The 15,089-nt window shown below is 39.0% G+C and overlaps 1 protein-coding gene across 4 annotated transcripts in view; it reads right to left on the reverse strand.

Annotated features, from left to right (window-relative positions):
- The window catches only part of GRM7 (glutamate metabotropic receptor 7), a 988,889-nt gene that overhangs the window by 304,331 nt on the left and 669,469 nt on the right, over positions 1 to 15,089 (reverse strand). For all 4 annotated transcript variants that reach the window (XR_008381860.1, XR_008381859.1, XM_053600338.1 and 1 more), the window contains exon 7: positions 11,048 to 11,187. Coding sequence is in view for 2 of the 4 variants with exons in the window: in XM_053600338.1 (XP_053456313.1) it covers positions 11,048 to 11,187 (140 nt within the window). In the remaining 2 variants the exon portion in view is untranslated. The remainder of the gene's footprint in view (positions 1 to 11,047; positions 11,188 to 15,089) is intronic.

Here is a 15,089-nt window from a genome sequence, read left to right on the forward strand (position 1 = left end):
AACCATAGGAGGCAAGCTTCAGGACAATGGATTTGGCACAGATTTTTTTGCCTCTAGCACCCGAAGCACAGGCGACATATTTAAAATAGGTAAAAAGGACCATACCAAAACCTGAAAGCTGCGCCAGGTGCAGTGGCTCACCCCTCTAATTCTAGCACTCTGGGAGCCTGAGGTGGGTAGATTGCTTGAGCTCAGGAATTTGAGACCTGCCTAAGCAAGAGCAAGACCCCATCTCTAAAACTAGCCCAGCATTTTGGCTGTTGCCTATAGTCCCAGCTACTAGGGAGACTGAGGGAAGAGGATCACTTGAGCCCAAGAGTTTGAAGTTGCTGTGAGCTATGATGCCATCATGCTATACCCAGGGTGATAAAGTGAGACTCTGTCTGAAAAATGAAAAGAAACTAAAATCTCTGTATATCAAAGAACACAAGAGATCAAAGTCAATGTGATTAGGGATTCAGATCTAGAATTTGTAGAGAACTCCTATACATTGACGATAAAACAAATAACTCAATTAAACAACAGCCAAAGGATGTGCAGAGATATTTCTCCACAGGTGATTTGGAAATGCGAAACATGCTCATGAAACGATGCTCCACAGCGCTCATCATCAGAGCACTGCAAAGCAAAACCCCAATGAGAACCCATTGCACGTCCCCAGCACATTTCCATATATTACACTGATGTCTGGATACAGGGCAGTAAACTGACCCATGCTACTGTGCACATGTGAGATCACATGGTAGTCCTGTTTAAATCTTTGTGGAACCACCATACTGTTTCCCAGAGTGGTGACACCATTGTACTTACTTTCCCTCCCCCAGTGCACAAGAGTTCGTTTCTCCACATCTTCACCAACACTTACTGTCTTGTGTTGCTGTTTGGATAGTAGCCATCCTAAGCAGTGTAAAGTGGTTTCTCCTTGTGGTTCTGCTTTGCAGTACTCTGATGATTAGTGCTGTTAAGCATCTTTTCATGAACGTGTCAGCCATTTGCGTATCACCTTTTCAGAAAAATCTATTCTGAACAGTCCTTTGGCTGTTGTTTAATTGGGTTATTTGGTTTATTGTTGTCAATGTATAGGTGTTCTCTACAAATTCCAGACGTGAACCCCTGATCAGGTATATGAAGTACAGATATTTTCTCTCATTTCATAGGTTGCCTGTGATCTCTTGTGCCCTTTGATACTCAGGATTTTTAGATTCTTCATTCTTTTTCATTTTCAGACACAGTCTCACTTTGTCACCCTGGGTACAATGCCGTGGCATCATAGCTCACAGTGACCTCATTCTCTGGGGCCCAAGTGATCCTCTTCCCTCAGTTCCCGAGTAGCTGGGACTACAGGCAACAGCCACAATGCCCAGTTACTTTTAGAGACAGGGTCTTGCTCTCCCTTAGGCTGGTCTTGAACTCCTCAGCTCGAACAATCTACCCACCTTGGACTCTCAGAGTGCCACAATTACAAGGGTAAGCCACTGAACCTGGCCCAGGTTTTAGATTTTGATGTGCTCATGTTTACCTACTGTAACTATGTAAACTGTGCTTATGGTATTGTAAGCAAAACATCAATGCCAAATCCACTCTCCTGAGGCTTTCCTCCTATGTGTATGGAGGGTCCATCTTCATTCTCCTGCATTTGCACGTCCAATCATCCCAGTACCATTTGTTGAAGAGACTGTCCTTTCCCCACTGGGCTCTCATGGCACCCATGTAAAAGCAGTTAACCATCCAGGAGCAGGCTGATTTCTGGGCTCAGTGTTCTCTTCCATTGCTCTCTAAGTCTGCCCATGCCAGGACCACACGTTTTGAACTCAGGAGCTTGTAATGAGTTTTGAAAACAGGAAGTGTAAGATCGCCAAGTTCATACTGTTCCAAGATTGTTTTATTTGCGATCCCTGGAGATTCCATATACCTGAACTGTTCCTAAATTTTCTCTGGTTGTTACACTTCTTTTGTGGAATCTTAAGTATTTTCTACATATGAGATCATGTCACTTGCAAACTCATCGTATTAAAATGAAAAAAAAAAAATACAACCAGAGATGTTCCTTGTTTTTGTCAGCATCTCTTCTCGCAATCAATCGTGTATAATTGCGTTCTTTCAATGGATGTCTGGAAGATTAATAGTATTTATAATTATCAATATGGTTCCTCAAACATGTCCATTAGAGAAGCCTAGGCTCCCAGGAATTCTTATCTGCATTTTAGGCATTCAGGCAAATCACTTCATGTTTATTAATGTCCTTCCTGTTCTGTGGGGCAGTTGTTGAATTTCCTTACTATCTACATTGTGAGCTCAGAAACACACATTTTAATATGTTTCCAACTACATATAAATGTGTTTCCAAACAAAAGAATTCTCTTTACTAAGGCAGCCCTCCTTTTTACAACTGCATTTATTGACCCCTTAAAGAAAGTACTCTGCACAATTGGGAATATTAACACTGTGGATATATTATTCTTGATTTTTAGAAACCAATTTCCAGAGACTATAAAAAGTCAAGAATATGCTAAAACCCAATTAGTGGAAGTAAGTTCCAATCTAGTCTGAATCTATATTAGTTGAATAAAATAAAATGCCTGTATGGCAAGCAGGGAGATTATGTAAGGGAGTAGAGTTAGCCAGGTGTTGAGCAGTAGGGAGTGGTGGGGTCTATGGTAGATCCTGTATAAAGTGGAAGGCTGCTTCTTTGATCTCGCCAATTCTTGCTTCTTTGGAACAAAGGCACATTACCATCAGATCTAATCTTTTAAAAAGCAACCAAAAGTATAGTTACACTTACAGAAGGTCCTAATTTTTAAATATATTGGCAAATAATTCACATTTTAAAAACACTTGCTATCTGTATTGAGTTCGTGATCTCTCATCTCAAGTTGGCTGGCAAATGGAAAGTAATACATACTGTTTTATAAAAGTAGTACATATAAAGTATATAAAGTACTACATACTGTAATATCCTAGATACTGGGTATAAAGAAAAATAAGCCAGCTAAGACTAGAAATTGACATTTTGAGCAGTTATAGATCATGCGATAAACAAAGGATATGACATTATTGTTATTGCTGTTACTTTTGTAGCTAACAGTTGAACATGAACTAGATTTAAAAACACTATTTGTAAAATATCGCAGAGATGCTGACAAATGGAAGTAATTTTTGTCACACTGGTGTCGGGTGAAATGCCATCTTTTCAGGAGGACTTTTCTTGTTCTGGTTCATAGATCTAGTAGCAGGCTGGGCCACGATTATACCAGATGTATCTTATCATAAGTCCTTTCCTGCTCTGACTCATCCTACGATATAGCATTAAAGAGTAGAGGGGCAGGTGGTCGATACAACCAGCTTCAATGGTTTGATTGTTAATTCACTTTAACTAAAGCAAAAATAGCCAATGGTTACTGTACGTGACCCCTCAGGACCAGCAATTCCACCTCATGCTCTCAAATACACACTGATAGGTTTCAAAAAATTACATATCAATTGAAACAAAACTAAATCCAATTCTTCTATCCCTTTTCCTCCTTTCCTTCTTACTTGGCTTATCATTCAAAGACCAAGAGAGCCTATCTTTGCAATCTGAACAAGCTTACTTAGGAAATCCTTAAGGAACCTATTTTGTAAATGAAGTTCTCCAATGAGTCCCTGAAACCTGTAGAATTGCTGACAGTGGTAGAATTCTACATGCAGCCCCTCATCTATCCATCCACCACGCACTGGAAATGCTACATCAAAAATGCACAGTCACTGCACATACACAATTTAAATCAGTCACCTGTTTGACCATCTACCCATCTGTTTAATATATAAAGGGCCTTTGCTAGATACTGAGCATTATGCTAGGTTTTGGGGTATAAAGAAAAATAATCCAGCTAAGTGTCAGAAATTAACATTTTCAGCAGATACAGATCATGTGATAAATGAAGGATATGAGTATTGTTATTGCTGTTGCTTCTTTGGCTAACATTTGTTGAACAAGTATTGGCATTGTTTTAAGTACATTATGTTTAATTCTAACAGTAACTCAGTGAATTAGTGCTATTTTAATCCTGTTGTACATCGTAAAGGCAGAACTGAGACTCAGAACCATTTAATCAGTTCAGCTTCAAAGGCTGTAGTTCTCACTGCCAACAGTAAAGCTACCAATTATAGGAAAAGAGCTATTAATTATGACGGGCAACAAGGTGATCCCAAAAAAGAAGCCTTCAAATTGAAGCTGAAGAAATACTAGATTTTGACAACTTACATATTTTTGTCTTTGTCAACATTGCTTTGATTATGGCTATTACATATCTCTTGTAATACGTTATATACGTTCACTGGTGCAATTATGAAACAATAGACAGATTCACAGTTTTATAGGCAAGTATAAGTAACTATTGATTTTGGAATATACAATTTCATCAAACAGTGATTTTGGCAATCAACTGTTTTTCTTATGTCTTTAAATATCTACGAGAGCCAAAATTCTAACCAGTGTGAAAGATTCAACATTTAACAAAAATTACAACTTTTGAAATTTATTTTTAATCACCTCAGTTTAAGAAAATCTGAAAAATTTTGTTTATTAAAAGGAGGCTGGCTTCTTTTCCTTTTCCATACTAAGTATGCTAAAATAAAAAGTTAATCTTAAAAAAATTTTGATTATCGTGGTGGGTAAGATTGTACATAACAAATATCTTAAATAGTCTTCATTGGTTTTATTGATGTCTGAACAATCTAGACAGCACTATAAATGGCTTCCAGAAAGAGTTTCCTTTGGCTTGACCAATATGACCTAGACCAAGTTTCTCTTCCTAAGTTTTTTCATTTATGTTTTTTTGCTTTTGTTTTGAGCCAGAGTCACCTTGTGATTGAGTGCCACGGTGTCATAATAGTTCTCAACAACCTCAAACTCTTGGGCTTACGTGATCCTCTGTCTCTGACTCCTGAGTAGTTGGGACTACAGGCACTTGCCATGATGCCTGGCTAGTCTTATTTTATTTTTTTTATTTTTAGTACAGATGGGGTCTTGCTCTTGCTCAAGCTGGTCTTGAACTCCTGGGCTGAAGCAATCTGCACACCCTAGCCTCTTGGAAGGCTAGGATTATAGGACTGAGCGTCCACAACCTCTTTCTAAGTTTTTGATTCTCTTCCTTGCGGTTCCTGCAAGGTGTGGCTCCTGAGGATGCAGCTGCTTCCAAGAAGAGCATGTTGGGTCTCAGAACAGCCAGTGGCATCCAGTGGATTGTCCCAATTGGACAGGCTTAGTATGTCTGCCCCTCCAGTCACTATGGCCACGGTGATTGACTTAGACAAAATTAGTTGCCTTCCCTGGACTTGAGAACCACCCATGGAAAACCACTAAAAGGCTAAAAAGGAAAGAGCTCCTCCAGATACTCTTCTCAGAGGGAGGAAGAGTCAGTGATGGCTGCAGATACTATATAGTATAACATGTTCATTATACACGGTTTTATGTATTAACCGCAACACAAACCCCAAACGCCTACTGTGTGCTAGGTACTGTGTTCACAGGTATGTGAAACAATGATTAAAAAGTAGATTTTACCATAATGAAGCTTTTAGTCTCTAAATGCAAAGTGTAAGTTCAAAAGGGAAGAAAACAGAAAAAGCTAAGAAGCCTTCCACACCTCAGAAAATCTCAGTCCATCTGTCCCTACAGAACGGCAGATACTTGATGTTTATAAGAACTTGATTTATCCAATAAAGGTTAGGTAATAGACATTCAATCTTCTGTTTCAGAGGGTACAATTTACTGCAGGAAGATTCCCATTAAGAATAATTCCTTTTCTTTTTAATTAAACTTAAATTACCACTTGGGTATTTTTCAGAAAGTCAGTTATTTTAACATAAACATTTTTGTAATATCTGAATTTTCTACTAATTCCAGATCAATGAAAAATCACCATTGTCTATATTATAAATAATATAAATAGAGTTTATGTAAAACTTAACGTTTGGAATTTTTTAAGCATCCACATTCCATGCCTTGCCTTTTTTCTAACATATACTTCTACCCTAATTTTTAAATAGAACTGCACTGTCCATTCTACAGTATTTTATTTCTCTGATCTATCTAGAGAACCACTATTTATATTACAAGATCCAGTTCAGCTAGAAGTTTCTGGTGGCTTTCCCTAAACCAGTGCCTGTCCACAGCCCTAGAATTCATTACATCTCTCACAGAGCCCTGGCCCTAGTCTGTGAACTCAGACGGCCCCTCATCTATCCCACTATCTCCATGGCCATGATCCCACCTGACACACTGCAGAAAAGCACCATGGACTTGTTGCATTGTCCCTTCTCCCCCTTTCTGTTAAGAAGAGTGTTTAATAAAATCTCTAGATTATAGAATAGAAACCTAAGAGATTAAATTAAACATTGTTTCTGTAGGGGTTACAAATGGGAGAGTAAATGTCTTCACTAGTGGACATTCCCTTCCACAGAATTCTTGTTCATGAAGAAATACAGCAGTAGCAAACCATGCAGTCATCCCTTAGGCCACAGAGGAGACAGGGCCCAGTGCCCCCATACTGGCAGTGAGGGTACCTGAGATGTTTCATAGCAGACAGCACTTTGCTAGGCACTGAAATTCCAGAGGATTATACATCCAACGGCAGAACAGGCTGACCTGCAGAGCTGGGATTCTGAGAACTTAAAGTTAGGATTTCTTGGTTCAGAAACTTATTTGCCATTACTGAGCACAGACAGACCATCCCTGAAAAATTCTTTCACTAGACAAGCTGTGAATGGGAACTGAAAGACTACCTCTGAGTCTTTGCAGATATGGAGAAGTATAGTCTTGAAATGTTTTGTTTTGTTCTATTGATCAGAAGAAAGCAAACTTACAAAACTATGTTTGCTCAAATTCCAGTCTCACAGAACTTTTACCCAAATCAGAATAATTACTGCAAGAGAAATGTCATAGGCAAGATGATGTTGGAGGATACCAACCATTGGATATAATACCTGGAATGTGACTGTGTTTACAAGTGAGGGGGCAAGTACTGTACTGATCTTCTTTTTTTTTCCTTCCCTCTCTCTCCCCTCAACATTATTCAAATTAATTTCAACCACAGAAAGTGTCAAGAAGGTGTACTCCTGCCAAGACCAGTAATCTCAGTGACCACAATAGCTGAATTAACCCAGCCTCTCACTCTTCTGAAAATGGTGCTGTTCATGACTCAGTCACTCATTCCTTCAACTCACTTCTAATACCAGGTGTAAACTTCTGCATCCAGCCAAGGTGTCCTATCTGCTTTTCCTAACATACCACTCTCAGCATGACAAATTAGAATCAGAAGTGTCTCCACTTAATGCCAAGCCAAGCACACATCCTTGATTGGGCTTCCATAAACCCACCAAAATCCAAAGTATATCATTGGTCTAACTCTGAAATTAAACCAACTCCAAACTGCATACTATTTGAAGTAGTTGGAATGAAATTGTATCATTTTCTATGAGATTTTCAAGACCTTGAGTCCTTCATTGTTTTCTTTTCTCTCTTCCTGAATGGATTTCAAAGCCAATTCTAGGTTAATAACTTACATTCTTTTATAACTATAGCTCAGAACTCTTGTCTGAGCTTCAGACGTACATCATTTCTTCTCATTTGTGCATATTTTAAGGAGTTGGACATATTTAAGAACCTTAAATTGGGATTCCTGACTTTCTCTTCCCACTCCCAGAAGCATTCATCCTCAGGTGCGTCTCCATCATTCACACAGCTCCTTGTGCCGTGCGTGGACTCCATTCATTTGGCTGCATCAAACACAGCATGTAATCACATCGCAGCCAGTGATTCTCGAATTGCCATCAACATTGTTCAGCACCAAGAGACATGAACAGAACCTGCTCCGAAAAAGACAGATGAACAGCCAGCAAACACTTGAAGAAATGTTCGTTGTCCCTAATTATTAGAGAAATGCAAATCAAAACCACCTCAAGACATCATCTAACCCCAGTGAGAATAACCCACATCACAAAGTCCCAAAGATGCATATGCTGGTGGGATTGTGGAAAGAAGAAAACACTTTTACACTGTTGGTGGGACTGCAAACTAATACAACCTCTTTGGAAAGAAAATGGAGAATTCTCAAAGACCTCAGCATAGACCTTACATTTGATCCTTCAGTATCATTACTAGGTATCTACCCAGAAGAAAACAAAAATCATTTTAACATAAGGACATCTGCATTACATAGTTTATTACAGCTCAATTTATAATTGCCAAGACATGGAAACAACCCAAGTACCCATCAACCTATGAATGGATTAATAAACTATGGTACATGTATATCATGGAATTCTATCTAGCCATAAAAAAAGATGGAGGCTTTACATCTTTTGTGTTAACCTGGATGGAATTGGAGAACATTGTTCTTAGTAATGTATAACAACAATGGAGAAGCAAATGTCCAATGTACTCATATCAACACAAAGCCAGTAGATAAACAAATACATGCCCACAAAAGAGAAAAACCCAATTAAACTCAAGTTGGGGAAAGAGGGAAGAAGAGTAGGGGATTACTAAACTCTCATGTAATAGGTCCAATGTAAGGGTACATCGCACACATCCCATGTGAGGGGCACAACTACAACAGGGACTTTATCTAACAAATGCAAACAATGTACCTAATCATTTGTACCCTTATATTAATCTGAAATTAAAAACAAATCATTGCGCAGGAACTTTCTAGAAAGACAAATATCCAGGCCTCTCCTACTCCTAACCCCCCAGAATCAGAAACCCTGGGGGTAAAGCCCAGTAGTATGTGCTGTCACAAGCTCTCCAGATGGCTCAGATGTACACTGAAGCCATTTTAGCAAGATACCTGCAACCATTCTAAACTAGTCTTTCTGGTCGCACTGTTGACTCTCCAATTTATTTTCTCCTCAGCACCAAAAGGAATTTTTCTCTCTAACCTTGGTATGGTTACTTCCTTGTTTAATATCTTTTAATGGATTTTAAATGCATTCAGAATTAAACTTAAAAAATTTATGATGGTGTACAAGGGACCACAGGAATTTGCCTCTTACCTACTTCTCTAACATCTCCTCCTCCCCCTCCTCCCTCTTCCTTTCTGATTACTCTATCCCAACCTCATACACTTAGCCTTCTGACCTTTTCACAGGGTTGGCTTCTCATTTAGTAGGTCTCACCCTTTCCACCTTCTTTATTCTCTCTCCTATCCTCTCTCAAATCGCCCTTTGGCATTTCCATGTACATAGCTACTTACTTTAGCACCTTGTAACTCCCTCCTGGAGGGTCAGTTGTGTGAGAAGAGGGACTACATTTGTTTAGGTGCAATCGCATGTCTACCCATGGCCTCTCACAGGACCTATTACGTGATAGGTCTTTCAAAGTAAAATAAAGCAACAAAAATAATTTATTGAATGGCAAATCAAATTCTTGCAAAGGGTTAAAATACAAACCAAAGAAATATAAAACTAATTTGATGTTAGTTCTTAAGCATAGTGTGCTTAAGAGCTCCCAGGTGATATCTGAAATTGGTCAATGGCTGTTGGGTACTCTTGTAATAAATGGATAAATTTCACATGCCAGAAATTTAACATTGGTGCATGGGTAATGTTAGAAAAGATTAATAAACCAATTTAACCTACTGGTATTACAGTGAGCCCTGAGCACACATACCACAGACCCCCACTCTCTGCCTTCAGTCCTGGCCTACCCATCTTTCCCACACAGGTAGCACCAGTTAGAGCACAGTTTGGGTTTATCAGTCAGGTTACAATGCTTTGAGTCTACTTTTGGTCATCATGACCTCTTAGGTTTACCTTCTGGATTTTTGTTTGTTTGCTTTTATAATTTTCTCTTTTTACTTTCAAGTTTAATGTGCCTTGGATTCAGGACAAGTTATTGCTTCTTTTCTGGTTTTGACTCTTTGCATCCTTTTCAGCCCCAGATAGTCATTGCTATTTGGCTCCATCCATTTCTTGCTGCTAGACAACAACCCTTTGGACCCAATGTTAATGTTAGCTCATTTGGATGGTAGATCTCAGGAGAGGGAGAACCTGACAGGTATATGTAGACCAGGCTGTGGCAGTAGGCACATGAGGTCTTTGGGCTGTGGTAGCTTCACCCCTCCTTATGTACACAATTCTTCCTTCTTAGAAACCATGATATAAACCTCCACCTTCCAAGATGTTACTTTTCCATTCTATTCCCAAGAAGTCTTGTTATTTGAGTAATTCCAAAAGTACTTCTTCAGGTATAGGCTGACCAAGGCTAATGGCATAATTAGGGATTGTGATAGTTAATTTTATGTCCTATTTGACTGGGCAACACAGTTCCCAGATACATGGTCAAACATTTTGAGTGTGTCTGTGACAGTGCTTCAGGATACCATTAACACTAGATCAGTAGTTAAGTAATGAAGATTGCCCTTCCCCATGTAGATGAGTCTCATCCAATCTTTTCAAAGATCAGAATAAAAAGGCTGAGTAAGAAAGAAGTTCTCTCTTTCTCTCTGTCTCACTTTTTCTGCCTGTCTTCAAGCTTGGTCATCAGTGAGTAGACTTGGGCCAAATCTTGTTCAAGGAAGTGGCTGCTTACTTAAGGTCATGTTTCATAGAAAGCTACATTATAGAAATGATTAGCACTGCAGTTACTCAAGTAATCTCAGTGCAAACCGAAGTGACTCACGAAAGTACATTCTTTTTTTTTTTTTTTAAATTACCACCAAATAAAAAAGGAAGAAAGAAAAGAAGAAATAAAAAGTCTAAGAAGAAGATCTTATGAAAGGGCTTAGCTGGTGACTTTTGGTAACCGATCTGAGGCTCAGATTAAATAATTCACATAAGGTGCTAAATATAAAGTACAAAAGTCCATGCGTATTTCCTATCATTACCATCTTCATCATCATCACCAGCAGCACTGCATTATTATTGAGAATCAGTTCCTGTGGATGCCTGTAACAAGTTGCATATTCACTTGTGTAAGCACAAAAACATATAGATGAGATAGATTTGTCTTATTGAACAAATTAAAAATCTGTCATCCATCACATGAGGGACAAGTAGAACTCACATTGAGCTGAAGTTCATCTGTCCACTGTCCAATCAGACGGTAGCCAGGGTTGGTGGTGTTTGTCATCTGATATTGAAAGATGTCATAACGCCCAGGTGCATCTCCATTCTTGTTAAACATCACTGGAGTGCCGGCGCTACCTGGGGAAGACAAGAAGAAAGACTTCAGAGTTGAAGAGGATTTCTTGTATCTCTTGCACTATAGGTGGCAGTCTGGAGATCGCCAAGGAGCAAGGGAGCTAGTAAATACCCCACTTTTACTGGGTTCTCCCCAAATGGTCCATGGCATCATAGACAAGTTATCATTATGGCCCATGGATGCCAGTGAGAAGAAACCCCTGTCTCCTTTTTCAATAGTTTTGCTATTTCTCAATATTTTTAAAAATATTGTTTCAAAATTTTTTTGAAACAGAGTCTCATTCAGTTGCCCTAAGTAGGATGCCTTGGTGTCATAGCTCACAGCAACCTCAAACTCCTGGGCTCAAGTGATCCTCTTGCCTCTACCTCCCAAGCAGCTGGAACTATTAGGCACCCACCACAACAACACTTGGCTAGTTTTTCTATTTTTAATAGAGACAGAGCCTTGCTCTTGCTCAGGCTAGTCTCAAACTCCTGAGCTCAAGCAGTCCACAAATTTTGGCCTCCCAGAATGCTAGGATTACAGGTGTGAGCTACCACACCTGACCTTTCTTAATATTTCTTAAAATCCCATTCTAATCTTTCTTTTTAAGGAATAAAAGCTATATGCATTGTTTTGCAGAGATAGGTTTAAGCTTTATTATGCGAACACTGCTAATGATTATTCTTAATTACTATTTTAGTTTTTATCTACCATTAAATTAAGGTCAGTAAAGAATAATTTCAAAAATATAAATTAATTAATTTTAATAGAGGAATATAATTGTAAAAATAAGCAAAAAAGCATAAAGTTTACTTAAATATGTGCTTGACTACTCATTCAAGATTTTTTTTTTTTTTTGCTGATTGTTTCTAATTTTCTTTGTAGAGATATTTCCAAAATTCTGTGTAGCGTGCCCAGCAAGCGTTCAATAAATACTATTCTTTGCCCAACCTCTCATTTGGGTCTTAAAACATCTACCTTAAGAGACAATCAATTATTTTTGACAGAATTAGATAGTGGAGTTAATTTTAAAAGGCCAATGCTTTCACAAAGTGTATCTATCTCTACACAATACATAAGTGTATATGTGTACACAGTTGGATGTATGGAAGACCCTCAATATTAACCGTATGGAATAAGTAGCCAACCATACGCAAAGAGTACAGGGCCTGGGTTTTGGTCAGTTTCAGTAAAAGTTGTGAAGGAAAAACAAAAAGTTCACCAACTGAGTGCTAGTTCTTTCACGATCCCTTGGAAATAGGAAAAATACCATTGCCCTGATAGTCTATGGCTGGTATTTGTCTCTAGATTAATACTCAGTCAATATTACCAGCGGAAAAAAAAATACTCTGTTTCCTGTCCTATAGCAGGAAATTTATAGATCATTGATAAACTGGAACAGAGTTGCTAAGAACAGAAGTTCATTCTACTATTTTTCTGGAAGGGTGTGGGGAAGTTTCAGGTAGTGAACATGAGGTATTTCCCGTAATCACCCAGTAGAAAATGTGGCAGAGCTCCACAGGCAGTTAGCAAAGTCTTTAGTGTGTGTGGAATTGGGGGCAGCATGGATATTTGCATCAATGACATGCATGACAGGAAAAACCAGGTATGCGTTGTGATTTGTTAGGTCAGGGCGGTCAGGTGTGGCACAAGAAGGGCCCCTCAGATAGAAGTGGTAGGAAGCTAAGGGTTGTTACTCTCAGATCTGAGAGACAAGAGGACGGGATATCCCCTGGGCCAATGGGAAATGGAGGTGGGGAGCAAGAGGAAGAGGAAGGTGCCTGGGGACCAAAGCCTTTATTGGGGATCAGGACGTTACCTGGGCATTTCCTGTGAGAGTGGGTTTGCTCATTTGAAGAGAGTGCCAGGCGAACGCTGGGGCTCACATTGTTTATTCTGCCTGGCTCAGAATAAATCATGTGGTTCGTGGAATAGGGCCTCATCTCTCTGCAACACAGAACCCAGAACTGAGTGGAAACTGACTCAAAATATGTAAGTCGATGGTGATGAGATAGGAATAGGGCAAAAAGATGGGTGCAGAGGCAGTATGTATATGAGTGAGAGCAATGGACAGGAGCCATACACTTAAAATAGTGTAAAAAAAAAATAAAAAAAAGATGCCAACACCTGGCAAAACAAGCCAGATGTTGAGTGTGGCCACACATTTACTCAATGCAAGAATGAAGTTAAATAAGCGTCCAGAAAGAGGGACAACATATTGCATCACAAGAGGTGTACAAAGTTGCAACTGTGTGCTAAAGATTACCCCTGCTTAAAGAGGGAGTCCAAAATTATAGTAGGATAGACAAACAGTGAGGCAACACCATCCTAAATTACTGTTGGCAGGATCTGATGGCACTGTTACATATTAAAAAATAGGAAAGAAATCAGAGAGAGTGAGGTAGGCTGGATAATGGTTAAAAACGTCCATGTCTTAATTCCAGAACCTGTGGATATTACTTTATATGGCAAAAAGGACTTTGCTGATATGATTAAGCATCCTAATATCTGGGTGTGCTCAATAAAACCACAACAGCCCTCATAAGAGGGACATAGAATTGTCAAAAGAGGAAGGAAGAGATAAGAGGATATAAACAAGAAGTTGAAGTGCTGCTGGGAGGAGGTCATGAGCTCAGGTGGTTTCCAGGAGCTGGAAAAGAATTGGGTTTCCCCCTTGAGCCTCCAGACATAGCCAGTTCTACCTTTACCTTGACAAAAGCCCAGGGAAACCTGTGTTGGACTTCCAGCCTGTGGATCTGTAAGATAATACATTTGTGTTGTTCTAGCTACCTGGTTTGTAGTTATTTTTTATGGTAGTAATAGGAAACTGACAGAGAGCTGGAGGACACAGAACATCAAATTTCCTAATTTTATAGGTGGGGAAGTACTAGATGAAACTAGAATAGTGTTCAGAAATTGGCTTTGCAAGTCCCCAAATTGACTTTAAATTCAAGGCCCACCACTTAGTATCTTCATGACCTTAACAAGTTATCCAATTCTGATTGTCATGAATAATATTCTGATTGTCATGAATAATATCTCTCCCAGAGGGTTAGAGTTAGGATTAAATGTAATAATGTATACGAAGTACCTAATTTTGTGCCTTTTATATAATTAATGCTGAAATAGTAATAATTTTTTATTTGAGACAGAGTCTTGCTTTGTTGCCCAGACTAGAATGCCATGCCTCAGCCTAGCTCACAGCAACCTCAAACTCCTGGGCTCAAACAATCCTCCTGCTTTAGCTACCCAGAGTGCAGAATTACAGGCAGGCATGAGCCATCAGACAGAACACTTGCATTCAGTTATCCAGACTAATGTCATTTTCAAAGCATTGAAGTTGCCTCTGCTAACTGGTATCTAATTTAAATTGGTATATTGCTACAAACGTTTTCCTAAAACTTTAGCCAAACAGCAGGCTAGATCTTACTTTGGGGAAAGACACTGGTGTCCTGTAATAGCATTGCCCTTGCTTTGGCCCCACCAACTTTTGTCTATGGCTGAATCTATGTGTGGCCAAAGGCACCATTTCTATTGTTCATTTTTTTCATGTATTACCTACACGTTAACCCCACAGCTCACAGAGGCACTTATTTTATTATAATAGGGATCTCTTAAGCTCTCTGTATATAAAAATCAACACAAGTCTTTCCAGTGTAGGGAGAAAACAACAACAAAAGATCAACATCAATAGCCACCAAAGATTTTTAATATTGGCTTTCTGCACTCTGCAAGCCTTCAAAGTACGTAAGGAGAAAAAAACGGAATCTGGATTTTGCATGTTATTAGCAAGGAAGCAAGAGTCCTGTCATTTTGCAGGAAGACATTAATGTTCAGACATTCATCTTTGTTCTCATTAACACTGGATACTAGGATTCGTGTTCTGCCTTGCTGTAATTCTACAGCTTCTATTCATTAAATA

The sequence above is a fragment of the Nycticebus coucang genome, chromosome 8, assembly GCF_027406575.1.
Source record: "Nycticebus coucang isolate mNycCou1 chromosome 8, mNycCou1.pri, whole genome shotgun sequence".
In the NCBI taxonomy this organism is placed as follows: domain Eukaryota; kingdom Metazoa; phylum Chordata; class Mammalia; order Primates; family Lorisidae; genus Nycticebus; species Nycticebus coucang.